General features: G+C 42.0%; 2 protein-coding genes and 1 long non-coding RNA gene across 3 annotated transcripts in view; 1 reads left to right on the top strand and 2 right to left on the bottom strand.

Annotated features, from left to right (window-relative positions):
- Positions 1 to 2,732: 2,732 nt before the first annotated feature.
- Positions 2,733 to 10,501, bottom strand: NHLRC1 (NHL repeat containing E3 ubiquitin protein ligase 1). The gene has a single exon (XM_083449572.1). It carries the CDS (start codon positions 9,961 to 9,963, stop codon positions 8,761 to 8,763), a length of 1,203 nt encoding a protein of 400 aa, XP_083305698.1. The 5' UTR covers positions 9,964 to 10,501; the 3' UTR covers positions 2,733 to 8,760.
- A 2,449-nt stretch (positions 10,502 to 12,950) lies between these two features.
- The window catches only part of LOC310681724, a 122,865-nt gene continuing 110,158 nt past the window's right edge, over positions 12,951 to 25,657 (top strand). Inside the window, exon 1 of the long non-coding RNA XR_014513553.1 lies at positions 12,951 to 13,273. This is a non-coding gene — a long non-coding RNA (uncharacterized lncRNA). The remainder of the gene's footprint in view (positions 13,274 to 25,657) is intronic.
- TPMT (thiopurine S-methyltransferase) lies at positions 13,872 to 25,642 on the bottom strand. The gene is made up of 9 exons (XM_083449675.1): positions 25,481 to 25,642; positions 23,224 to 23,379; positions 21,255 to 21,347; positions 19,264 to 19,393; positions 18,711 to 18,763; positions 17,623 to 17,697; positions 16,401 to 16,486; positions 15,560 to 15,604; positions 13,872 to 14,240 (listed from the first exon to the last, which is right to left on the bottom strand). The coding sequence occupies exons 2-9, from the start codon at positions 23,361 to 23,363 to the stop codon at positions 14,128 to 14,130; spliced, it is 735 nt and encodes a 244-aa protein (XP_083305801.1). The 5' UTR covers positions 23,364 to 23,379; positions 25,481 to 25,642; the 3' UTR covers positions 13,872 to 14,127.

The raw sequence follows: 25,657 nt of genomic DNA, 5'->3' as shown, positions 1-25,657 counted from the left end.
GCAGCATCTTGAATTATAAAGCTTCCCGAGTTATTCAGCTCCACTCTGTGCTTTTCACTTGAGCCCTTTCTGAGCACAGTTTAAGAACTGCACTTTTAACAAGAATGACAGGGGCGTCCCAACTTTTTGAGATCTTTAGCCCCCTTCCTGCAACATATAACCCATTTCTCTCTCTCGCTATTTTCCTTCTTTCTCCTCTTTCAATTTTAAATTTATTTATTGATACGTATTCAAAGAGATCCAAAAAGACATACCCCTTACAAAGTATCATTTTATACTGGTTATATATAATTTCAACACAATTCTGATTACTCCCAGGCCTCCCCCAAAATGTCTCCTGCTCCCCCACCTTCCAGTCCCCATATTAAAGTCCTTCCATACGTCATGGATTAAATCTTGCCCCAGAGAGAAAGGTGGCAAATTCAAAAGGAAAAACTAGGAGTGCATTCAAATGTATTTTCCTTCTGACGATTCAATCACTTGATGTTGAGGCGTACCCAAGACATTTTGCACCTGAGCTGGATCCCAGAATGGTGGACCCCTCCCTCCCAGCCAAGGAAGAAGAGATCTACACTTTATTCTTGCTGAACTTCATTGGGACAATTTGTATCATATGTTCTTTGGTGTTATTTTTTAAACTGTATATACAGATTTGAGTTTGACTATTGTAATTAATAAAGGTTTTCTTATTGTTGGTGATCCAGAGTTCATCTACATACTCCGAAATGTTAAAAGCAGCCTTTTTAAGTCACAATAATTTTTGAGGTGGGATCCATCATTGCCCGTATCTTTCTGAGGTCTTGAGGCAATTAGATGTACATCTTTGTAACATCTTTGAACTAATCCAGCAATTGGAATGAATTTGATCTAATCTTAAATTTGCACTTCTGTACACACGCAGGAGTAAGTAAAGGGATTTAGCACAGGATTAAGCATGTTAGTCACACATTAGTCCCATTTAAAGCAATTGGACAAATTAGTCATATAGCTAACAAGTCCTGTTTATTTCAGTGGAATTGATGACTAACAGTGCAGACATCTGATAGATCATACCTAGATCCTTCTGAGTTTAATGGGGCTTTCCCCAGGTAAATGGGAAGAGGACTGCAGACTCCTTTAGTCTGGATCCAAACCATTTTGGATTTTGTGGTGCATTCCAGTTACCATGCAACACAACAGAAAAGGTACATAAACATGTTTTGATAAATACTTCTGCATGAATAACTTACTTTAATGATGTTGAATTAAAACTGTAGAAAATAACCCTATACTCTCAAAATAGTAAGAAGAAACAATGATACCCTCCCCCCCATTCTATTATTAAATCTGACAAAATGAGCCAGCTATTACTAAATTATTCTGGCACCCGCAAAGCTACTTGCTTCTCAAAAACAATGTTTTTCTCATTTGATCCCAGTGCCATAGGCAATGTGGAATTTGTTTTAAGTAGGATGTAAAACAATTCCAAAGCATTTCACATCCAGAGAAATGAGGTTGTACTGATGAGTAAGATGTCATGATAAAATTAAATATTTACTATAACCTGGTTTATAAATATCAATGGAAAATTTGTGACTTAGGCGCTGGCCCAAGCCATGGATTATTTCAGTAAGGGGCAGGGGGGAAAGTGATTTTTGATTTTAAGCAATGTACAATAAACTTATTCATATGCAATATTGATCACATACAGAGAGAACACAGTTAAAGGCACAGTCCAACTAAAGTAAAGCATGTTAAAGTTCAATTATGATCGCACTTGTCTTGACTTTAGCTGCCTTGTGCTATAAGCAATGGGGAATCGCTGTGTATAGCTTTAAAAGTTGTGTACTGTTATGTCATCAGAAGGCAGTTCGATAAATATAACTGCATTAACCATTTTGCATCAGGCACCCCTGATTTACTTACATGTTTACTTAAATGATTTCTTTGCTATCCCAGGGATGAAACAACAACAAAGCAATTTTTTGGCGTCAAATAGTGTTGGAAGGAGAATTGCACTGTACCTCTAAACTGTCAGATTTGTATAGCAGACAAATGGGACCTGCAACAAAAGGTTGCATTGGGGAGTGCTTGTATGCAGGGTTTGCTTTGGAAAGCATTATGCCTCTGAATATCAGTTGCTGAGAATCATAAGCCCGGAGAGTGCCATTGCACTTCTGTCCTGCTTGCGGGCATCCCATAGGCATCTGCTGAACCACCCTGAGATCTGCAGGTATAGGGCGGTATATAAAGTCAAATAAATAAATAAAATCTGGTTGGCCACTGTGAGAACAGGATGCTGGACTAGATTATATGACCTACCAGGGTTCTTCTTATGTTCTCTTTTTTCCTTCCTCCAGTCTCTCATTTCCTTTTAGCTTCTGTCCTCAGTGCCCTCTCTTCTTGTCCTCGCTGTCTTCCACAAGTGGGTTGTGCAGTGCGACCAGCTGCAACAGACTCAAAACATGCTTACCAAGTCCACCATGGGCATCTGAATCCAGGGAGAGAAGAAGGAGCGATTGAGCTGTAGGACACCAGCATTCTTCCCTCTCCACTTGGACAGTGACTGGGTGGGCCTTGGGTGTTCCCACAAATAATTTCCCCAGGTGGTTGCAAAAAGTCAGGGAGGGGGCTTTTCTGGCCAGAGGTCTTCAGGCTAACCTTTATCCAAGCCACACTGCTTTAAACTATTTCAGGATGCAGCAAGAATGTTATTTAGGATTTAACAAGTTCTCAGATGGAAGCTAAACAGCTTTGTGGTGTTTTGTTCTTTTTAATGTCATTTGCCAAGCCATAAAATGAGGTTTTCTTGATGCCTGCAAATTACACATCAAAAATCTTCAGGTTTTTTTAGGAACCCCACCAACAAAGTTTTACAGTTTGTAACAGCAGTCAGGCACACACAGTTCTCTCAGACAACAGGAGAAAGACAGATTTCTTTTGTCTAATCAATAGTTTAATCAATCCCGCAAATGCCACTGCGGTGGTATGTTTTATGATGGCTAGACAGGAATCATAAGTGAAGCATTGTGCGAGAGAGAAAGAGAAAGGAAGATATTGACTCTCAGTCGCCTTTTCTTCTAATGTAGAACACAGTGATTACCTTTGAAAAAGAGATTAGAGGTTCAAAGTTCCTATATTTGAGGTTCTTTGCCCTACCACATTCACTTTAAGTTCTCGTTTCTGCACACCCAGCTCTGGAAAATGAATTGCTTACCCCCTAAAAAGCAATTAACTGCCACATTCAGTTTGTGACATGTACAACATAAATGAGCATGAGCTGCGGAAAGGACAAGCCTTCCATTATTCGCCCCTCCCTAAAAAAGCATTCACTCTCTTCATCATTACAATAAAGAATGTCTGGTATGCAAGTATGGCTGAAGCAGATCCCCACAGTTCTATTGTGAACATGAATCCTGAATTGAGATGAGGGGCTCCTGACAAAACAAAGCAGGAGGCCGGCTGGTAAATACTGTTAGGTTATTATTTATGTATTCGGGACAAATTTATTTTTTTTTAAATTTCGTTTTCAGACAGCAATACATAAGGAAGGAAATTGTACAACTTTGCACTTTAAGAGTGACCTGTGAAAAGATGTAGATCATCCTGAAAGCTATCATTCCAAACTATAATGAGTAAGCACCAGCTTTCTATAAAATGGGCAGCCCATTTGCTTACCTTCCTGGATTAGCAAATAAGTAGTAAAGTTCACCATAATGGTAGGATCCCACAACCTGTAAAGCTACTCCAAATGTATCTGTCCACACACACAAACACACACACACACACACACATACACACACACACACAGATAATATGTACATTGCTGCTGCTAGCTACTTATAAACTTGGCTTGCTGATAAGTTCTCATAAATATCCAGATAGAGCATTCACTGGCTGTTTAGTTATTGTTTCTGTATCTGCCTCTTATTTCGAGTTATTAAAAATGATACCCCACACCTTAAAACTACAAGAGTTGTCAGGGAAAGCAACAAATACACCACAAATACTCTTTTCATGAATGAGAGTCAAAGTACAAGTATAAGGAAGCCTGAATATATACTGGAAGGCAGTTTCAAAAGAGTGATTTTGAGCAAAGCAGCGAGAAATGAAAGGGTCTTTACCTAACCCTTTCCCTACCAGTCATTTTCTGTTCAAAAGCATCTGGGCCATCCCCTAAGCAGCTCTCTGGAGATTCAGACAGGGGTTTGCCAAAGGAAGCCTGTTGGCATTCGTCCCTAATGGGTTGGAGACACTTGAGACACTTACACAATATCTTATTCTTCTAAAGGCCATTACTTGGCAACTAAGGATGAACTTACAAAATTAAATAAAAATAAAGGTCAATTGGCAGTCCTATTCCCAAATTCTATTTGGAGCTTAGATCTCTGCTTCTTGGAACTGCTGCCACCTGAGAGTTGTGCTGTAGAATTTTAAAGTCTTTGCATTTGTTAAATAAGTATTTTTATGCAGTATTGTCTGTGCAGAACACATTTTCTGTTTCTGATATAAAATTTGCACCTCTTAACAGCCTTCGCGGTTTAAAGGATCATGGGGAATAGGCAATTGGTTTCTGGGGTGGTGTACTTCTTCAATTTCTCCCCCTCTGAAGGATAGTTTCTGTGGCAAGGGGGCATGAGCAATAACACAATAAGTGCATCCACAGTGGTGGATTTATAAAGGATCACCCCTACGCCAGTCCACTTTATTAGTTGTTCCACAATATCCCCTGATGTTCCTGCATTGCTGTCTGGCAAGTCACACTTGCTCTATAGTGCAATCAGTGTGGGACTAAAGAAAATCCACAAACCATTTGTGGGATGAAATTCAGCAGGAAGCTACTTGTCATACACCGACTGGAAACAAAGCAGCTATGGCTGCCCCCGAACTTATGTAGGAAGAAAGAGTATTGACCATCCCGATACTATCATAAAAACAAATCACTGTAAATGCACAATAGGAAAGACATCTGTGGTGGGGTTCTGAGACAGTTTAAATGACTGAGAGGCAAATCAGACATGTTCTGTCTACAGTGTGTTGCTTTCAGCAGTTCTGCATTCACACTCATTTGCATTCACAAATGTGCGTCTCCATCAGGACATGCACCTGAGCACTAATTCCACTGAAAGCAATGCGGGATGCGCAAAACAGCATTCATACTGGGATGGGAAAGTGGTTGCAGATCCCGTTTTGAGCCATGGTTCCTGATCTAGCAAATAGTATGTGCAGGGCAAGAGATGTGCTTGCTGGAAAAACCATGTTACGGTAGTTGGATCAGGTTTGCAAACACGGGTTTGGCAAAATATCCTTTTTTCACTGCCCATCTCTTCCTCCTCCTCCTGCAAAACTGCAGATTCCTCCACTTGCGTTCAAAGCATAGTCAACGCATTAGACTAAGCCACTTATTTTCATTAAGGTTTGAGAAAACAGAATCATAAGAAACATTTTTTTGGATGGGTTGCTATGCCTACTACTAGCTCTTAACTGAAAACAATGTGATTTGAAATTCACTGAATCATTGCATGTGACAGGGTGATGAAGATAAAACTCAGTGGGGAGGGGAATCACTGTTGTACATGTTGTCTTGCAACATACAGTGCTCACATTTATCTGGAATTCCAACAAACTTAAATAGACCAGTAGAAAGGCATGATAATGGTGTTTTTCAATGTAAAGAGAAAGCTGGCCATAGATGGAGCATCTGATAATTCAAGGATCGAGGCAGCAGCATCCGTTCATTTCCATGGGGCATCCACAGTACTCCCAAATGCACTGGGAGACATAAAACATGGAAGACTATTCTAAGAAAACAGAACTGCACATTCATAAATAAAATTCATAATGTAGGTGTGAAGGCATTACAGATTTCACGGTGGGGGCAGTTTTTAGTAGGATGCTGAAAGATTCAAGTCTTGTGGATTATTTCAAATAAAAACAAAAAGTCCTGCGATCCAGTTATAGATTCCCTCACATCAAGTCTATTTCGGCCCTGAGCTATTGGACAAGTTGTATTAATAATGTTGCCATAGTTTATCTTGTGGGATATTTAAAACAACTGTAACAAATCGGGGGAGGACTTTGGTTTTTCAAATTTCAGTGGAGCCCTGTGCAAGGCCAAAATTTGGTGCCCCCCCCCAAATGCAACATAAGTCATGACTCTGTCCATCCCATTTTTTCAGTAGCTATTAAGTACAACTAACTTAGGCTCCAACTTTAAATATATATATATATATATATAATTCATAGTTTAATCTTCCTTATATCCAAATCTCTTCCCTTCCTACCACCATCTCAATGGTGTCTGTTTTGGCTCTCAGTGTGTAGTAGGGTGAACTGCTGAGTCAGCCAGAGAAAAGTGCTACCTAATCAACAGCAGCATGGCATGATACAGTGACAATTTCATCATTAAAAAGATCACATTTGCAGATGAAAAGGAAGATATACCTCAGAGTTCACTGGGTCCTTTCCATGCTAATGTAATTCCACAATTTTTTGCCACAAGTAGGTACTGGACTTCCAACATTTTCCCCACAACCAAAGGAAAAGAGAAAATGACTATCTTTATTTCATTATTAAACACAATGAGATTTAAAAAAAAAATAATCTCACAAGGTCCTGAGTCATCAATATCTTGATACCTTTCCTTCCAGGTCAACCTGTAATGTTAAAACTTTTTTGTAGTATTTCATGAGTTTTTAATTTATTTCTTCCTTAACTTATCAAAGAGGAAGGTAACAGTTCTACCAGAATAACTAGTGGGGAAAAGGCACTACATTCCCGCCCCCTCATCCTAACAGCCTGATTATCCCATGATCAGAGATTCTTTAAGCTTATCTCAATAACATTCTAAAAACACTTCTATGTTATATTTAAGAAAACAGAAATAAATTGTGTCTAGCGTTACCAGCAATACACTGGGCCTTCTGTTTCTAACAGCAACAAAGATTATGTATTGTAGCGGGGTGCGGGGCAAGATGCAACCAAAGGAATCTTTCTTTCTGATGTGTATGATTTTTAAAAACTAAAAACAGCCTTTGAGGCCACAAATTTCAGTCGAAAAATGGCAGGAAGGAGGGGTTATGTCACTTTTCTTCCAGCTGCCTCCCCCAACTCAAAATTAACCCCAGGTGTGTTTCTCTGTACAGGAAATATTATATTGGCACCTGTATTTTTTCTTCTATGGAATGAAAGGGGGGGGGGTTTGCAGAAAAACAGCCAGAAGGGAAATGGTTAAGCAGCCCTCCCCCCCATTGTTTTTTAACTGAAACTCATAAAAAAGAAGCACAGCTGTGTGTAAGGCGCAGTTCGGCACTTTACAGTCATCAAAATAAAGAGTTTTTACATTTTTTATATTTAAGCAACAACTGAAAAAATACAATTAAGATCACAGTTTCTTTTAAATCTGCAATGGAAAAAATATATAATATAACGAGCCAAACAGGCACTCCTTCTATAAATATGTGTAGTTACAACGGTCAATGACAGATTCAGAGGTATCCAGTATAAAACAGATGGAGATGATCTGTTCTATAAAATATACACCCAGCGGAACACCCTTGAAAAGGCAGGTTTGCACTAGTTTAACTGGCTTCAAGGTGTGTGGAAAAAGCTGGTTTAATGGCATGGCCATGAGTCATTCCCATGCCTCCACCATCCTGAACATGCCCCTTCTCTGCCCCACTTTGTTCCGCTTAAATGCTTTGCAGGATGACCTGGCAACACATCTGGTGAAGGCATCTATCCCCAGTGTAGCAGCCCTGACTAATGCTGCCACAGTGTTGAATTTCTTGGGTCAGCTTACAATGGCCAGTGCAATGTCATAAAACATAACTTCCTAAACCTGGTATCCTCCAGATGTTTTGGACTGCAACTGTCACCAGTGCTAGCTGGGAAGGTGATACAGCTGGAGTGAATGGAATCTGTGGTCCAAAAGACCCAGAGGGTACCAGATTGGGGGAAGGCTGCACTAACAGATGCTGCCCATTCTCTTAAACACTCATTTGCTTATGCAAGGGGGGGCAGTCATATATTCTGGCTGAAAGTGGGCTTTCACATGTGCCATCGAAAATCCAAGGGAAACACAAGCCTGTCTACAGCCCAGCATTCTTCACATACAGCTTCTCTAATACCCAACTAAAGTAACACCTTTGGCAATAGCCAACATAAACATCCAGCACCTTAGATCAGTGGGATTTCCTCACTAGCCTGTGGTTACAGTACGTATTACAGCCTTAAGTAGTCTAGTTCACATCCACTGGACTGATTCCACAATACACAACATGGATAAGATTCATATCAACTTCTCTCTCCCTCTCTCTCAATTTATTTATTTGGTTTTTCAGATTATAATTTTACCGTCACATATCCAACATACAACACAGAAACAAGATTCCAAAGAATCTCCTGAGCTTCCCTCCTCTGCTTTGTGGGTCCTATTGTTAATCATTTCCTCCTGCATCTTTTATAATGATCCAAATCTTTTACCTCTCCGTTGTGTTCGAAATTCACCATTAAACTACAAACATTATTCCAATCCTACTATCGATTTTAACTGTTTACAATGGCTTTTAAGATGAATTATAAATTCCCCCCATTCCTTATTAAAATTGTGGTCTTCCTGATTTCTAATTCTTCCGGTCATTTTAGCCATTTCGACATAATCCATCAATTTAATCAGCTATCCTGAAAGAAGTTGGGGTGTTAGGCACAAAGAGCTTCCACATAGTCTCTGTTAAGCTGTGAACTGGATCAGGCAATGTGAAAGCAACACACCCCCATATTTCAGCTAGCTGTGAATACTTTTAAAGAATGATCTCCGCCATCCAAGACAATCAGAGAACTGTCTGGTGTGAAAGCTAATGCCAAAGGGTAAGTAAGACCTTGGGTAATGATAGGTTTACACATAGGGAACTCTTCAGGTTTTCCAAGGCAGAAGACTGCTTGGTTATAGCCATCGGTTACTATTACTTGACCTTCCCTGCTGAAGGTCACATCACTGGCATATATTTTGGAAGGAAATACTAGACTGAGGCCAAAAGTGTCCACCTGGCTTATGAGCTGCATGTCTGCAGCGAATACTTTCAGCATGGTGCAGCCGCAGCTTGGTCCTTTCGCCATTGAATGCTCTATGACAGCAATGGCCCCAGAGGCCTGAGAAACAGCCACTTTCCTCGGGTCGCACAAATTAGAGCAGAGTTTTTCCACCCCCTTTAATTCCCCCCGCTTAAAGTCCGCTGTCAAGCGATACAGAGCACCTGCCACTGAATCGGTCATGATCACATCGTTCTGAGGCGTAGTATCCAGACCCCAAGGTAAACCAAAGGACTCGGAGATAACCAGCTTTCCCCTGCCGTTGAAGTCAAACACTTTGACAGAACGATCCCCGCTGTCCGTGACTGCAATATGGCCGTCCAGGGTGATTGTGACATCGGTCGGGTACCTGATGTCATTTCCTGCCTTCCCTCTTTCTCCAAACTGCTGTATGACGCGCCCGTTGAAACTGAACAGCTTAATCCTCTTCTTGCCGTCGTGAGCCACCGCTAGGCAGGCAGACCTCTGGCACACAGCAATCCCTGTCGGGTTGACCAGGGTTCCCCATCCTCCGAAAGACAGGTGAAATGTTAAGACCTGAGATGCTGGCATCACCACATCCTCAGCTGCTCCAACGGTCCTTCCTGAAACCGGAACACTGATGGATGAAGAGCTCAAGATCTCCATCAGGTGCAACAACGGCAAGCAGTCGCTGGTCTCGGAAGATTTGCAAGCCCTGCGGCAGAAAGGGCACTCCAGCTTCAAACTCCGGGGATGGGCCAGTGATGTGACACACTCCAGGCACATGACATGTCCGCATGGCAAGTTCCTTGGCCGGTGCTTTTTCTGCTGGTTGTATTTTTCAAAGCACACTTTGCATTCGAGCAGACTGTTCTCTGTCTGGTCAAGCAGCTCTGTCATGGTCTGCATGCTGTCACTGGCCTTGGCAGACATTTGTGCAACTCTTAAGAGGATTGTTGCTCTGCTGGTGGTGTCCTATGCCATGTGGTCACGTGGGTGCAGTCACAAGACCCTCTTACATCAGAGAGAGAGAGGCCTTCGTGCAGAGTGAGTGCAATGAACTCGACAGCGATATTCCACAATGGCAGCGTTGGTTGTAGTTTGCTGCCCCCTTGAGGAAACTTTACAATAAAGCAACAGATTCACAAGGGCACCTGCCATTCATGTATTCACCTTCTCTTTCCAGTGTTTATTTTTAGCTTGCGTGAAAATGGGAATAAATATGCTCCTGATTCAATTGCAATATGAACCTGAATACTGGTAAGGTGCCCATCTTTACCCGTATAAATTGAACCCAGCATGTTTGGGTTTACTGTATCATTCCACTTCTCAAGGATCACTGTTCAATTAAAGTCCACTAAAACAAATAAATGGTGGGGGCAGAGGCGGGGTGTAAAGTTGGTTTCAAAGGCTGTCTTGTGGACTTCAGCATGAGAAACATTTATAGATTTACTAGAGACTCTGCCCTCAGGTATAACAAAAGCCAACCATTTTGGTAGTGTTTTCTTTAAAAAAATAGGATTAATTATTTAGAGAGAGATCAGGTACACCATTGACCTAAGGCTGCCCTTGTGGCTGACTCCTATTTATTTTGCAAATTTGCTGTCTCACTTTCTTCTAGATCTACTTGTATCTAACTCTGTCCTCTTTCCTGCTGCTGGTGCTTCCTCTCCCCCAGTCGCTGCCCCCTTTTGTCCTCCTGACTTCATTCTCCTCCCATCCCCATGGAGTGGCTCCTATTGTCCAGCCCGGACACTGAGGTCCAGCGCTAAGGGCCTTCTGGTGGTTCCCTCACTGCAAGAAGTGAGGTTACAGGAAACCATGCAGAGGGCCTTCTTGGTAGTTGCTCCCACCCTGTGGAACTCCCTCCCGTCAGATGTCAAGGAAATAAACAACTATCTGACTTTTAGAAGACATCTAAAGGCAGCCCTGTTTAGGGAAGTTTTTAATGTTTGATGTTTTATCGCATTATTATTATTTTCTGTTGGGAGCCGTTCAGAGTGCTTGGGGAAACCCAGCCAGATGGGTGGGGTATAAATAATAAATTATTTATTATTTTTATTATTATTATTATTATTTTAACCATTGCATAGCAGACAGAATATTTGTGTGGGTGTGAGTGCAGCTTGACATGTTCTGGATTGCTTTAGATTTATTTTAATTGATTAAAAAACAGAGAGCCGTGTGTGTGTGTTTTAACAAAGCTCTTGGGAGGTTGCACAGAAGAACCCTGTTGTACCTTAAATTCCCACCCCTTTCCCATGCACAAAATACTATTTTCACTTGATCTTAGCCAAAAGGCCGAGAAGCGATCACAAAATACTATTTTCATCCCTTCCAAGGGACCTTCATAGTGGGGTTGAGTGAATAATGGTTTACCAATCAACTGTTCTTTTTCTAAAGGAAGTCCTGCCCTGCCTCATTTAAGTTGCCATTCTTGACAAAATCTCAACTTACCGTATTTTTCGCTCTATAAGACACACCAGACCACAAGACGCACCTAGTTTTTCACGCTGCGCAGTGAAAGCAGCAATCCCTCTTGCTGTTCTGGCTTTTGGGATAGCTGCACAGTCTGCATTCGCTCCATAAGACGCACACACATTTCCCCTTACTTTTTTAGGAGGGAAAAATTGAGTCTTATAGAGCAAAAAATACGGTAGTTGCTCATTCAAGCCAAGTGACCATCCCAGGCCTGTTTGGCACTGTTTTCAAATGACAGGCAGCCTTTTCCCCTGTCTTGTGAATGTTCAAACTGTTAAAAAAAGAAAACAGCATGAACACCATCCTGCCCTTGACAGAATGCTTCTCCACTTTCCTGTGGAAAAGCACCCGGATGGAATACAGAGGGAGGAAAGTGCTCTCTTGCTACATGTGCCACCAGCTGCTTCTCCTGGCTGGTGCCTCTCAGTTCCCCCTCCCCAAGCAAAAGAAAGGGTTATTGTGACAGCAGCTGTTTCCTCAGCTGCAGGGTTTTCTTCACAGTATGGAAAAGACACTTGTAATAAAGGTATGGAATGGCAGAAGCAGAGGGAACAGCTGAATCAGAAGGGTTCATATAGACACAAGGCAATTCAGGTAATGAATGACACCAGTCATTCTGGCAACTGAACTAATAATGCCTACACTGTCCTGTTCTATTGGTTTAAGCCAGTGGCTCCCAAAGGAGGCCGCTAAGAGGAAAGGAGGCAGTGGGAAGGTGCCAAAGTCATTCTAAGGGGAAATCTGCAAAGATCGGCACTGCTGACATGGGCTGACATACATCCGAATTTTCCCAGACATTTTTTGACTGATTTCTGCAAGGACACTGCTGACAAATGTGGTATTCTGGATATGTCCAGATGTGTTGGAACCCTAGACTATCAGACTTTGAATAGCTAGTATCACTGGATCAAGTTGATCTATTTTAGTTTTAACTGGATTCTGAATCCCATGCTGCAATTAATCACCACTGTTTTGAAGTTCATTGTGTTATTATCTTCCTAGTGGGATCCTTACAGGGTCTGAATAATGCTTTTTATAGGGTAGGGGGCACTGGGGATGAGTTTACGGAATCAAGTAGGTAGTGGGCCCCAAATAAATTGGGAATGCCTGGTTTAAGTGATAACTCAGTGAGGCAAAGGAGGAGTGGCTATATACCTCATGTGGTTTGATCCATTCAATGTTTCTGAATCAGAAGCGCTTCACACTTTTATATGGCTTTCATGTTTCCTATGGCTAAACTATTTCAGGAAACCTTAGTGAAAGTACAGTAAGAGGAGCAGACATACACACCAGGAAGCCTTGATTTGCTGCCGTTCCCCTGAAAATGCTCACTGTGTTGTCAAGTGGCTCTGCTGAGAGGCCAGCTCCGTTTGGCTCCTACACTCTCTTAACCCGCTGATCATTGTAATAATGTAACTTTAGAAGCTGGTGCCTGACTTTGTTGTCTCTTCCCCACTCCCACCCTCTAGTCCTCATCCATTTCTCCTTTTGTATCAGGTGCTTTCCATTGTAATTCTGTGGGAAGAAGCTACTTTTTATTATTAAGCTTATGTCTGCTCTACTGAGAGGTTTTTTTGACTGAAGAGTGGTGTAAAAAGGTTTCAAACAAACAGAACTCTGTCTACCCTTACACATTACATGTCTGCTGTAGGAAATGCTCATGTACCCAAAGCAGGTATGAATGCCATATAAAGTATGTATCTGAAGAAGTGTGCATGCACACAAAAGCTCATACCAATAACAAACTTAGTTGGTCTCTAAGGTGCTACTGGAAGGAATTTTTAAATTTTGTTTCGACATACTTTATGAAGCAGCTTCCACTAAGATGTGTTCACTACGCACAGACTGTACCTTGAAGCTGTCTCCATTGTAACCTACAGAAATCATATGAGTATAAAGTTTTCCACCGCTTTGCTGATAATTTACCTTCAGTATTGCTGATTTTGGTGGTAACATGTGGGGCTAGGAATTTCTCAGATATTAGGGATGAACTGATGCTGTCACAAAAGTAGTACAATCTATCTGGGTGTGTGCTTGCTTCCTCCTGCTCAACCTGTACATTTGTAAATAAAAAACGGTACAAAAAACAACAGCAACAACTCTTAACTCCAGTATGTCACCAGTATCCTTTCCTTAAATTGAAGCTGACCTTGTGAAAGGATCTCCTAAAACTGGAAAGCTGGCAATTACATAACAATACATCTCTCTGAATATAGCAATGCTATACATGTCTGCTGTTGAGTATTAATATGGCTAAGGAGACTGCCTCTTCACATTATTTGAGGACTAGATAGAAAAAGGTTGAGGTTGGCAACTTTACAAAACTGTATTTATAGTGAAATAATTCAGAAGGCAAAACAGACAAAAATAATGTGACTTTTATATGGAACTTCACATAAAATGAGTTTGAAGTACAGATTTTATAAGTCAAATCTAATAGCTAGAGAATTATTCATTTTGTATAATGTTCAAATGTTCAGTAAAGAGCTGCACCCTCCCACGTTTAACAGGAATATCTTATACATGTTTACTCTGAAGAGTTCTCCATTCAGTGGGACTTATTTCAAGGTAATTGAGTACAGACCTGCAGCCCAAGATGCTTATTATCTTTCTTGGCTATTTTAACACAAGCATGTATAGCACCTCCCAAAAGTAATCTAAACCCCACTTTTTAGGCCTCTCTGCTAAGCCATCGACTTTTTCAAGACATGTAATATCACAGGATTTGCCTGAAAGGAAAGTAAGAACAAGAAATTACTGATCTAGAGACGGACAAGTAAAGCTTGCTTTGTGTTTTGCCAGGGATAAATTTTGTTAGAGACAAAGTCTTCTCACTTGGGCCATTCATTCATTTAAGCAAGCAGAAGTTAAGCCCTCGCAACAGCCATGAATGGTCTCATTTGGATGCCACGCTAAAACAAAGTTAGTCAATGTGGCGCCCTTCAGAGGTGATGGACTACAACTCCCATCATCCCATGCTGGCTGGAGCTGATATGGGAGCTGTAGTCCATAGTACTTGGAGAACACCACACTGGCTACCCCTGAGCCAAATAATAGTTGAGCATGATGGGAATTAGCCACATCAAGTTTAGTGTGCTCCCCACCTTTTTCTTCTGTATAGCCATTAGGAGTTTAGAAGCTTTCCCTTCCAGTTTAGATTAGATGCTGCTTGTCAGGTCATCCATACCCAACAGACCGTGGTTAATCTAAAGGCAGGTGAAATATGTTCCTTTGCCTGCACAGTTTGACTCCAAATCACGCGAGCAAAAAGGCACACTGCATTGTTCACATATATGATAAAAGGGCTACGGGATACAAACACACACAGTGAGGCTGCATTTACAAACACTGTGATACTTGTATACAGTGATCACATTACCCTGTGTGCACATATTGTGCAGTAAGAAACCAGAGTAGGCAGCCACAGCACTCCTGGCAGTGACAAGGATAGCAGAACCAGTATTTTTATTAGGGTATAACTCCTGCATCTGCTGATAGCAGTGGAGAGAATTGTGTGACGATGTGCAGATTGCACAGGCTGGAGCCAGACTTAGATGAAACTGGAACAGCACCACCATGCTCAAATCCACAGAGCAGGCATTGTCTAAAGAAATTAGGGAGAAGCAAGATGAAGGATGCCACCTTTATGAACAGGTAGGCAATCTGAAACATTTAAAGAGAATAATGAATGGTCCAAGAATTTAGGTTAAATTACTAGGGCTCTGTATTGAAGGTAACCTTGCATCACAAGGAGACAGGATCTGTTAGACTAGACGTGCAGGTTCAAGTTTCTTTTCCCTAGCACAAAATAATCAGCAGAAAAAAGAAATTGGGGAAGTAATGGTTTTTGAGGGCTCTGATACATTTCTGGTGTCTATTTTCAGACTCCGCATGCCATTGGATTCTGCTTAGGAAGCAAACATTCTCAAACAGCATCACTGTCTTTTGTCAGTGGAAAAACACCCAGTTTGCTCCTACATCGTGAATGCACGCTGGGTCTGCCACATGCATTTTGACAGAAGTCAAAACCATTGTTCAGCTGACTCACCAAATAAATGTTTCACTTCAGAATCAGGAACATAGAAGGGTGGACCTGAAAAAGAAACCAACCAATTAATAAGGAGAAATCAAACTAAGTATGGCCATAAATTCACTTTAAGAACCCTACACGAGTTTACATATGCAACCTGTTCAATTTCAAGCCAGTTTGGTAAGGGCCACTTGTACTGCCAAATCTAGTTAAGAAGGATGGGTGCAATTTATGAGAAAGTGGGAAATTGCATGGGTAAGCCTTGTACAGTGGCTTGCTCCTGATCCCTAAATATTAACCTTAATTGCATCTTTTTGAAATCAACTGGCAGTAGAAATCTACAAACACTTGGATTCTTTTATGTTGTTATCCCTTGACCCGCTATCTTGTTTTTGCATTGAATTAGGAACATAGAAAGCTGCCTTATGCTGAGCATTGTCTACAACATCTGGCAGCAGCTGTCTAGGATTTCACACAGGGCCATTTCCAGCCAGGGATTGAACTTGGGACTTTCTGCATGCAACGCAGATGCTCTACTGCTGAGCTACAACCTTCTCCATTGCATTTTAACTAGAATTTTTATAAGTTGCCTGGAGCCCAATTTTAGAATGAAAAAGTAGGCAAGTAATAATGGGGGAAATCGAATGTGCACTGGGATCACAGACCAACAGACATTTGGGAAACCTGACTTTTCAGTCTTGCTGAACGTGTGCTGCCTCAAAATCTCATGTTGGGCCCATGCCTGAGTTCCATAATATCTTTAGTCACAAAAGGTCACCCTTTCCCAAGAAACCAGGCTGCATGATTTATAAGTAGGATTTTTACAATGTCAAGATGGAATTCAGTCATAATATCTTACCTTTATGTTTGCTTGGGTCATATAAACAGGTTGCTAGTAGACAATGACACCTGCTGTTCATTAGTGATAATATCAACTGGCTATAGCTAAAAAGAAAATTAAGAAGCCCAAACACTGTGTCACTTCAGGCAGTGGATTTTAACACAATCACACAGTTCCCACTTCCCCAAGCAGTAAGACCTTCCTGGATTCAGTTCCCGTTGGAGGAGAGGGAACTTGAGTTTTATGGCCTTTTAAAAATACTTGGTTCATTTACAAAGAGATAAATGCTAACTGGAGAAAAGCAGCATTTGCACTTCTATGGAAGTAGCAGATTTGCTACTCCACTCAGTTTCTTCCTTGCAAACCTATCTGGGCATTTGTTCTCATCAAGGAAACATGCTCATTTTGGGCCATTAACAAGCAATCTCCCTAACAAAGAAAGGATTGCCCCAGCACTGTAACAAATCTCCATTGCAGGGCCACTGTAACAAAGCTCTATTATCTCCCAAAATCTAGCACAAAACTTTGACATTTGTGGGTTCATCTTTAGTGGAGCTCTGTAACAACAAAGTACAGAGTATTGTTACAGAATGGGAAATGGACAAACCTGAGCCTCTGCCTCCAGTTCACCTCTCATAGGCCCTGCCCCACTTTTAAAACCAGAGTCCCTTAAAAGGTCAGACCTTCTGGCCTGGAAATAAGCACTTCACCCACACTCCATGTGGTCCCTTGCCTGTTGGGCTGGTTTGTGAGGCAACTGCTTTAGGCTTAACTTCAACAAGTCAGGGATTTCCATTGCTATTCCATTTACAGTCATACCTCGGGCTGAATGTGATTCAGGATGAGCGCTTTCAGGTTGCGCTCCGCGGCAACCTGGAAGTAACGGAGTGTGTTACTTCCGGGTTTTGCTGCTCGCGCATGTGCAGACGCTTAAAATGATGTCACGTGCATGTGCGGAAGCGCCAAAATGCAACCCGCGCATGTGGAGTCGCATCTTACATTCTATTCACGATGCGAATGGGGCTCCAGAACGGATCCCGTTCGCATCCCGAGGTACCACTGTATTATGGAACTGGGTATTATGGAACTTGAGTAGCCTCAAGTGGCAGAGTGGCTTGTACAAGTTATTCAATGATGCCAAAGAGGAAATTATTCTTTCCTTGAAGCCAGAGGCTTTAGCAAAGGACGGAGAGTAGGTATCAACATCAACACAGTATAAATTTCAGCGATAGTTACTAACCGTTCTCTGTCACAAGGGTTAACAGCAACTAGAGATCCCCTGTCCCAAATCGCATCGAACTTGCCAGTGATGGCGCTACAAGGAGCAGGAGAGAGGGAGGAAGCATTGCATATCAGAAGCTGTAACAACCACAGTTTTATGCTCTAGACAGGAAAGACAGATGTTGCATAAAAAAGCAGTGGGGTTTTAAATTACTGCACAGAGCTCTCAGTCTGCTTAAGCAAGAGCCACCCAGATGATGCAATTGGAATTTTCATCCAGAGCATTCAATGAAGCTGAAGGTCAAAATGAACAGTCTGCATCCTATAAACATGGGAAAGCAACCGCCCCATATGAAAGTGGCTACGCCTTCCATGAACAAAAACAAGTTCATGGAATGAACTTTTTCTGCTTTTGACTTATCCTTTCAGCAATCCCCTGTGTTCCACCCCACATTGTTCAAGAGGACGTCCAATCCTCCTTAGAGGCTTTTTGGGGTGTACAGAGCATGCAGGGAGCTGCTGGGATGAGGAGATGGAAACTGTCATTCTAGGAATTTCCTTAAGTTACTAAACAGAATGATGAGAGTAAAAGTAATACAATGCTATTTAAAGATCTCATGCTGAAACGAAGCAGATGATCATAATTCGGTCCACCTAATCAGTCCACTCTATTTAGGAACAAAATTGGCTGATCAGAGATTTAACCCCAGCTAGGGAAATTTGACTATCAGGTCTGGGGGTGCAGGCCACATACTACTCAAGTCAAAGGTAAGTTTTACAAAGATTATGGGCAGCACCAAGAATTCTTAGCCAATAGTATTGCAATCTGTGTACATGTAACTGCACTGAAGAACTTTCAGTGTTCACAAGAGATATTTAATCTTGCAAACTGGAAATTGAATCATAATTAATTGGAAAAGATACCTCCCTGTTCTGGAAATAATGACGCATCAGCAATTACCACATTAAGATGAAAAATATCCTCTATCCAGCATATTCTGAATGTCTGTCCTTACTTCTTAGGAAATATTTGATGGGTTCAGATCAAACAGAGCTTAGTGCCATTCTAATTTGCAGAAATATTCAGAGTCATCATTTTGTTCCTACCTGGTGAAGTCAAAAATACTGCAGCAGTACAAAGAAATATTTCCAGTTGTGCTCTACAGTGAGAAATAGGGATAACATTGAGTTAGCATTATTTAAATAAAACAACAAGGCAGAAAGAACAATTAGTAAGATATTTTTATCGAAAATTAATATTAACTATTGTTTTATTTGTTAGACAACCATAAAGCAATCTAATGCATGGAGTTACTTAAATCCATTTCACCTCATTTCTGCATCAGTTTGTGAATTATTTTTTAAAAAATCCACACAAAACATTGTATGCATTTTTGCTGGCATTTCTCCTAAAATTCATATTTTTGTGTGCAATTTTGCAATAATTTCTCCTAATAATGCATCCCTGTACTGTATATTATTTTTGCTAATATATACATTTCCAGGCATACTTTAACTCCCACAAACTGCACCGGGAAATTTGGAGAAATAAAAATTTTCAAAGAAGGTTGCATTTCGGTTCTTGTATATTATTATTAAGGGAGTGTGAATTAGGTATATTCACATTAGAATGAACATCTCCTCGATCCCCAATACATACCTTCAGTAATTTACCAGGGATGCCTGGAATGGCTTCTTCCGAAAATGAAAGTTTTTGTTCTGTGAAAAAATCCTTCAGTGCACTTTCACTGATTTCGACACCAACGACTTGGTGCCCCATGTCAGCTAACCTACATGTTGACAAGACAGCAAGTTTACTTATGCTTTCTGTTTTTTTTTTTAAAACAACGACAAAGAAAAAATGGTCAAAGTCTACGTGGCTGGTGCTCTGCAGGGCCACACCTCAACCACCAGTGTCTCAGGATAGGCAAGTATGTGCAAGAGAACCCCAACACAGGACTGGGAGAGCCAGTGTGGTGTAGTGGTTAAGTCACGTAATCTGGGTAACCGGGTTCGCGTCTCCGCTCCTCCACATGCAGCTGCTGGGTGACCTTGGGCCAGTCACAGTCTCTCAGCCCCACTCACCTCACAGAGTGTTTGTTGTGGGGGAGGAAGGGAAAGGAGAATGTTAGCCGCTTTGAGACTCCTTAAAGGGAGTGAAAGGCGGGATATCAAATCCAAACTCTTCTTCTTCTTCTTCTTCTTCTTTAAAGCAAAGAAGTGTACCACTGGGAGTAGGGAATTTTAAGCAGAGAAACTATGAGTGATGGTGTCCACCTCCTTTTCTGTTCTCGTGCAAGCTGCTTTTCTTTCTGAGATGCTACTTTCTAAGCTCACCTCTTTATGTACTTGCTAGTCATCTTAATTAGCCCCCTGGGCATTCATGAAAATGGTGCACACATCTATGACTAGGAGAAGACATGTAAGGGCAAAGAATCTGAAGACATGGGCTCTCCACGTTTCCCTGTGGAGACGGGAAGGCTCCACGTACAGAAATGCATACATACAAAGTGTGGTGGTGACATCTTCTCTGATTTAAGGACCACAATGAAATTTGGCTAAGTCATTCTCTTTTAAATTTTGAAAGTCACTTCCCTATCATCTAAACCAGCTCTGTTCCTTGAAAAAGTGTGGATGCTTGCATTACTGTCCCAACAGTGGAAGACCCTGGGATCCCAAAATTCAGTGCCTCTCTGCCTCTCACGCTCCATTCTAAATAACAGAACCTCCTGCAGTGCTCCTGGGCTCTGCACCTAGTGCGCACTCCCCTAAATCCGCCTCGCATCCCAACATCATGGATGTTCTTTCTGAGTGTTTGCCTATGCCTTTCAGATATAAAGTGAGATGTATAACAAGCTGTGCAAGCGTCTGTGGCTTACAAAATAAAAATAAAATGAAAAGATTCATTTGGGTAAAAACTTGATTATGAACCCAACATGGACAGACCACCTTAATGTATCCCAAACCCATTTCCATCTGGATGGACTGATGAGTCCAGCATCACAACAATTAGCCATATCCAAACTTATTCAGGTTACCATTTGTTCCAAACACCAGGCATCATACCTCTCTATGGTTGTAGAATGGTCAGCTGAGTCCTATGGATACCTATTGAGAGCCTGGCCTGAACGCTCATAATCTTGCTCATAATCTCATTCATTTCAATAGAGAATGCACAGGATTCCCTTGTGGATTGACTAGGCACAGCATTAAGGCATTTAAAATTGCAGCAGTATCTCCTCCAACTCAGTAAAGGTAAAGGGGACCCCTGACCATTAGGTTCAGTCGTGACCAACTCTGGGGTTGTGGCGCTCATCTTGCTTTATTGGCCAAGGGAGCTGGCATACAGCTTCCAGGTCATGTGGCCAGCATGACTAAGCTGCTTCTGGCAAACCAGAGCAGCGCACGAAAATGCCGTTTACCTTCCCACCAGAGCGGTACCTATTTATCCACTTGCACTTTGACGTGCTTTCGAACTGCTAGGTTGGCAGGAGCAGGGACCGAGCAATGGGAGCTCACCCCGTCACGGGGATTCGAACCGCCAACCTTCTGATCAGCAAGTCCTAGGCTCTGTGGTTTAACCCAGCAGAACCCCTTTAAAAAGCAAGCTACTAAGATAAAGTTTCTGAAAGCGAGAGGTGTGTCAGTTACCATTTCATTTCAATGGTTTTGCCACAAAGTGGGAAAAATATCTTCAGTCCACTCCTGCCATCGAGAAATATATCCATATACTTCTTTAGGAGACTGCAGAAGAAAAGAAATTATTTTAAGTGAATATATTATTTTTACTGACTGAGTATACAAGTGGAACATAATCACAGCTTATGAGGGGAAAGTTTAATGCTTTAACCACTGCAACCATTGCAAAGGACAGCTTCAAACAAACAATAAATGAAACCATCCAGGTTACTACAACTACGACTACTATGACGAATATTTAAATGCCACCCATCTGACTGGGTTGCCCCAGCCACTCTGGGCAGCAGCCAACAAAATATTAAAACTTAATATTAAAAACATAATACAACATCAGACATTAGTGGCCCTCTGCCTCTCACGCTCCATCAGACATTAAAAACTTCCCTATGGCTGGAGAACACAGCCAGTTGGGCAGGGTATAACAAATAAAATAAAATAAAAATTATTATATAGGTCTGCCTTCAGATAGCTTCTAAAAATCAAATAGTTGTTTATTTCCTTAATATGTGATGGGAGGGTGTTTAACTGGGCAGGCGCCACTACCAAGAAGCAGAACTCTGCTTGGTTCTCTGAAACTTCACATCTCACAGAGAGGGAACTGCCAGAAGACTCTTGGAGCTGGACCTTTGTGTCCGGGCTGAACGATGGGGGTGGAGAGGCTGCTTCAGGTATACAGAGCCGAGGCTGTTTCGGGCTTTAAAGGTCAGCATCAACACTTTGAATTGTGCTTGGAAACAAGGATTGCATTTGTGCAATTGGGCTGTTAGGAGAACACATTGCAACTATACTTGGGACACTCTGGAACAGGGGTGAACACAAGCACAGGAAGGTGACTTGAACTGAGCCAGACCATTGATTTGTTTGGCTTACTATTGTCTACACTGACTGGCAACAGTTTTCCAGGTTTTTAGGCAGCCCTAACTCTAGATGCCAGGCATTCAACTTGGGAGCTTTGTGCATGTAAAGAAGCTCCTCTACTGCTGAGCTATTGAGGGTGTGTGTGTGTGTGTGTCCTACTGATAGACCTCTCTGTGGTTTGTGATAGATTTGCATGAGTTCCTGACTCCTAACAACAAAACTTTTTATTACTATTTTCTGAATGAGCCTGCTGATGTTATTGTTGTATAGAAAAAGGAAAAGCCGGGAGTTGATTTTTGCGCAACAGGTGTGTGTGTGTGTGTGGGTGTGTGAGTGAGTGAGAGAGAGAGGAGAGAGGGAAAGGAAGGGATGTGTGATATATGAGAGAAAGAGATATACAAACAGAAAGAGGCAGATATAAATGTATGGCTGTGTATATGTGTGAGAACCATGAGTATGAACACATGGGTGAGAAATGGGCACACACAGAGAGAAGCAGAGATGAATGTGTGTCTATGGTCTGTGGCGTGAATGTGCTGTGTACAGCATTTTACTGTGAGTGTGGTGTGGTTACATGGCATATCTTTCTCTTTCCTGGTACAGGGGATAGACAACAACAGCATCTGTGTGTGGGTGTGTGAAATCAATATCTTATGATATCCACAACTAGGACCAGCAGGACATAAGGACTTCCCCCTGCAAGCATGTGGTTGTCTAGGGCTGGGGGAGAGCTGTGGTTACAAGATTCTAATTTTGTGTTATGCCATGCCTCCAGGGCATGGCAGCCATTTTGAGACTAGTGTCCACAGAACTTCTTCAAAACTGAAGAAGTTTTGGCTACAGTGCCAAAAAAGTTGGGAGTCCCCCTGCATCCTGTGATTCAGTGAAGCAAAAAAATCTGATTTGGATTAGTCACCTTAAATTAACAGACTTCAGAACAAATTGCCGTATTGCTCACAAACAAGTCCTCAACACAGTATTTTAAACAAGCTGTGTGTGCAAGAGAGAGCCAAATACCTCTACAAACAATTTTTATTATAAAATGGGAGGATAGAATACATACGGATGTCCTTGCTCATTATGAAATCCAATATTGTTAGTTTCCCATTTCTGCAGCCATTCTTCTTCAGTCACTACTCTGGATTCTTGTAACTTGACATCAGCCGAGTCATCCTTTCCAAATGTATCTGAAGAACTTTCCATGGCCCAGGCAACCTTTCTACAGAGAAAAATGAACAGCAACTACTTGTGAATCATTGTTTGAATGTTCCAGCCTTCCCATTAAGCAAGGAACTTTGCACATGTTTACATGCTTCCCCACCCCTTCCTTAAGTTCATAAAATAAAGTTTATGGAATGTCTGTAAAATATTGCATTGCACAATCTGCAAAGAAGCACCATTTCTACCATATAACAATAGCTTCTTAAAGCACAGCCTGAGTCTTCTTCCTAGAATGTGCCTTTCGAAGCAAAATACATTGTTTGACAGTCCTGCACAATGCTCTAAAGTCCTGAGATGTGGGGCTGATGTTTTTATGATGTCAGGTAACCGACAGGTGGTTTCTTGCATATGCAGGAAGTGAGTGGCACTATTTTGCTTCCAAGCAGACATTAGAAGTCGGGCGTCAGAGGGAACAATGGGGACTTGCAGCAAAATGTTGCATTACATCCCCAAGAGCCTTATAGTGCTGTTTCTTCTTCCTCACCCTCCTGAAACCACCTCATTTCATTCAACTGGCAAGCTCAACATTCCATGGCTCAACTGCCCTCACCCTTCCATAGGTCCTAGTAGTTCATTGAATATACAGTAAGTCCTTTTTGGACTATTTTTTGACATTAAAAAAAACCTGCTTGCTATTTGCAAATGTTCTAAGAATTTTAAGGTCTTAAATATATAACAAATGTTCATAAACGTACCAACCAAGCACATACATAGATCAGCACAGGAAGACGGACCTAAAACCATTTTTGACTCCCAAACTGACCAAATGTTTTCTCTGCAAGGAGGGAGGGGGTCAGGGAACCTTCCCATTGTTACAGGAATTTAGTAATCACCATTTCAAAGGGTGACACACCACCAGGAAAGGCAATCAGATAAGGCATTATCAGATAACCTGACACAGGAAAAACAACAATGTTCAAATTTCTGTTGTAGACGGCCTTTTCTGTGATGTAGGTATGATGTTTGAGGGGGTGGTCTTGGGTTACACCCCTTCTGTGATGTATGCATGATGTATGGAGGGGTGGTCTTGAGCTCCAGGTAAGGGAATTTAAAATGTCTATTATATAAGGGCAGGCACACCTTTGTTTGGGGTCCTCCTCCTTTCCTGTGTGTTGCAACAGATCAATAAAGATCAGGCTTACTAGCTGCTTTGCTTCTCAATATTCTCTGGTTGGCCTCTGTTATTTTTTCCTACCACTAGGGAATCCATGTAAGGACTCTATATGGGCTCTTGGATACCCCATATGGGTAGAAGGGCAGATTTTGTTTACAACAAATAAGTCCCCCAAATTCAGAAATCACTACAGGGAGGTCCTGCTTCAGTTCTGAATTGATGCACACACATGGGTGTAGCCAGAATTTATGCTGGGGGGGCAGGCTTTGTGTTGGGGGAGCGACAGAACCTCAGTTAGTAAAGTATTTTGCATTGATTTACGTGATGGGTGGAGGCAGCTGTCCCTCCCTGACCCCCCTTGGCCATGACCATGTACACACATCCAACTTCATTATAAGAAGGAATGATGGCGGTGGCGATAGTGACTGACTTGACTTGAAAGACGGAAGGACTTTAAACTCTGCCTTTGACGATGGACAACTGGATGAGCCCAGGGAAACTCTATTACTTGTCCCTAGGAACTGGCAAGCACAGGTTCAATTATGGATAAGCATTATGCTGTCACAAGGCTGCACATGACATTTATTCATTTGGGGATTGGGGGCAAAAGTAGAGTTTCTGGTGACCCCAAATATAGGAGCTGACTCCTAGGGGCCGTGGAGCCTTTGGCCCCCCACAATAAAATATTTGAGGGGTCTGGGCCCCCACAGAGTTGATGGGCATTGCTATTCAAATGGCGCGTCATGTGATCGATCATGCCGGGCGCGGCTTACCTGGGCCCCCACAATATTCAAGTTGACACCCTGACCCCAAAATAGCTTTAAAAAAAAAATGCCACGAAATAAACTAAACCACATCCAAGTGCTGAGGGAAGAAGCAATGCCACGCTCAGGTGGGGAGAACTTCTGCTTCACCATAACACAACTAAGGGAGTTCTCCGGACAGAAAAACAACCACCACCACAATAATTTATTAAAAAGTTAACCTTCGCGAGGAAGGACGGCCCAGTCCAGGTGAGGGAGGGGCTTCGCCGGCTGCCGGGTTCACAGTCAGCAACCCTGGGAGAGCAACACCTGCTTGCGCCGCGGCTGCCTCAGTCTCTGCGCGCTCGCGCTCTTCTCTCCGCCTCTCCACGCGGTGCGGAAAGGAAACGGGAGCCTGG

Source organism: Podarcis tiliguerta, assembly GCF_965153285.1.
Source record: "Podarcis tiliguerta genome assembly, chromosome: 7".
NCBI lineage: Eukaryota > Metazoa > Chordata > Lepidosauria > Squamata > Lacertidae > Podarcis > Podarcis tiliguerta.
Note: the sequence above shows the minus strand (reverse complement) of the source record. Positions and strands in the feature narration are given on the sequence as shown.